A 2216-nucleotide genomic window follows, 5' to 3' on the forward strand; every position below is an offset into this window, starting at 1 on the left:
CTACATCATAAACAAACTCCCTCTGAAACGATTGTTGATTATGGATTTCTCCATAATTTTATGTCTCTCAATTCCTGGCTCATTATCTGCTTCACGCCTTCCCTCTTCAGTTGGCTGAATGACATGGCAATACCACATTCGTTTAATCTCCTCTTGAACGAGCTTGAATATTGAATTAGTAAATGCCTTTTGAAACTGTTGTTCCCATTTAAAAACAGATATGCAATTTACAACTGTGTTTTTTGATTTGAAATCAGCATAGAACTCCTTTTCATTCTTGTCACACATAGCAATCTCATACTGCTCCACAAATTGCTTTAGTGTGCTCATTGAGTTAACATACCCATCAAAATAGGCATGCATGCTCTCACTCCTTTGAGTCGAAACCATTCCAGCCCAAAATGTGTGATTGAGATAAATTGGAACCCAATACTCCCTATCAACATATAGTTTGGAAAGCCATTCATTTCTTTCCAACCCATGCTTCACCACAAACTCATTCCAATTTCTCTCAAACATCTCGATGGTTAAGCTATCATATATTACAGCTTTAAACTCAAGGCATGCACTATCATAATCAGTAACACCCTTAAACTTCTCAGGTACCTTGCATAATATATGCCACAAGCAAAATCGTGTCTAGTATTAGGCATTACCTCCTAATGGCTTTCCTCATGCTCGCATTGATCTGTAAGAATAGAATTAGGAAGAACATCTTCCATTGCTTCAAGCCACGTCATGAACAACCACTTAAAAGTGTTTACATCTTCATGTGAGATCAAGGCGCATCCTAATAAAATAGATTGCCCATGATGATTTACTCCAACAATGGTGGCAAATGGCAACTTGTATCGATTAACAAGGTAAGTAGTGTCAAAACTAACAACATCATTGAATTCCTCGTAAGCAGCTCGACTACGAGGATGAACCCATAGAACATTTGAAAGCCTGGAATCATCATCAAGATCAAATGAATAGAAAAACTCAGGATCGTTTCGTTGCATTCTCACAAACAACTTACGTATAGCCTCGGATCACCATCACCAAGTCGTAGCCTCCTCTTTCGCTCAATGAAGTTTCGACAATCCTTTGACAAGCGACTTAAATTTTCTGGTCCACTGCTTGAACTTCAAGCAACCTAATGCTTTTTGCGGGTCTTATGCCAGCTATATCGTTTGCCTCCAATCTCCTCTTCATATCCATATTCAGTGACCTGTGAGCAACCATCAATCTAGACATAGAAGGTTCCAATTCGTGATTGTGACTTGAAATAACTTTTGAAATCTGCCACATTCCATTTTCTCTTAGGATTGCATTAATCTTTGCAGGACAATTTATCCTTTTTGATGATTTCGCACCAATTGCTTTCCTTCCTTTATCGCAACTAATTGTTTGATATTTGCGAGATCCACCCCGTACATTAACTGCTGATCTTTTGAAAACACTAAAACCTTTCAATCTAGCATGTTCTTTATAGAAGTTGAACATAGTGCTGATACAAGGAAATAACATCCCTGTTAGAGGACCTTCTTCAATAGCATTAGTGTTTGCTACTGCTCTAATGCCTCCTTCGTTCATATCTTGATCACCAGCTGATTCATCTTCCTCCACATCTTCAGTGAACAAACTATCATCTTCACTAAAATCAAATATCTCATCAAACAATTGCCTACGATATGACCTTCCCTGACTTAACCCCGCCATAAAAAAATTGAAAAAACTGAGAGAATGAATCAACTTTAAAAGAAAAAACAAAGAATGAAAATATTTTAAGGAAGGCAAAAACAAAGAATGAAAATATTTTAAGGAAGGCAAAAACAAGGAATGCTCATCACTGCTGCATGTGTTAGCTCATATGTGCATGCATTAATGCAGTAGACACACTCATCGAATCATCAGTTCTTGAATGGTGTGCATGGCTGCAAGCAATAATAGCTTGTTGCATGCACGCTTTCCTTTGCATGAGCCATGAAATGAGCTATCTTATCAGCTCCAAGCTTTGAAGCCATTTTTAAATTGTTTCCTCTCTTTCTTTTAAGGGTATAATAGTAAAACTACATATATTAATACCATTTGAGCCAGCTCAAATTGAGCTATTTAGCAGCACTCTTTAAGTAATTTGGACAAAATTTATTTGACCCCGTACAAAATGGCAAAATTAGCTTTTTGGCAGGGATTACATACATCGCGTACACCCCTTTTCTCATAAGATACGC

The 2216-nt window shown here is 37.5% G+C and overlaps 1 protein-coding gene across 1 annotated transcript; it reads right to left on the reverse strand.

The window, feature by feature from the left end:
- On the reverse strand, positions 1 to 1004 carry LOC131171465 (protein FAR-RED IMPAIRED RESPONSE 1-like). Its single transcript, XM_058131603.1, has 2 exons — positions 714 to 1004; positions 1 to 606 (listed from the first exon to the last, which is right to left on the reverse strand). The coding sequence occupies exons 1-2, from the start codon at positions 1002 to 1004 to the stop codon at positions 1 to 3; spliced, it is 897 nt and encodes a 298-aa protein (XP_057987586.1).
- Positions 1005 to 2216: the final 1212 nt, after the last annotated feature.

The sequence above is a fragment of the Hevea brasiliensis genome, chromosome 12, assembly GCF_030052815.1.
Source record: "Hevea brasiliensis isolate MT/VB/25A 57/8 chromosome 12, ASM3005281v1, whole genome shotgun sequence".
NCBI lineage: Eukaryota > Viridiplantae > Streptophyta > Magnoliopsida > Malpighiales > Euphorbiaceae > Hevea > Hevea brasiliensis.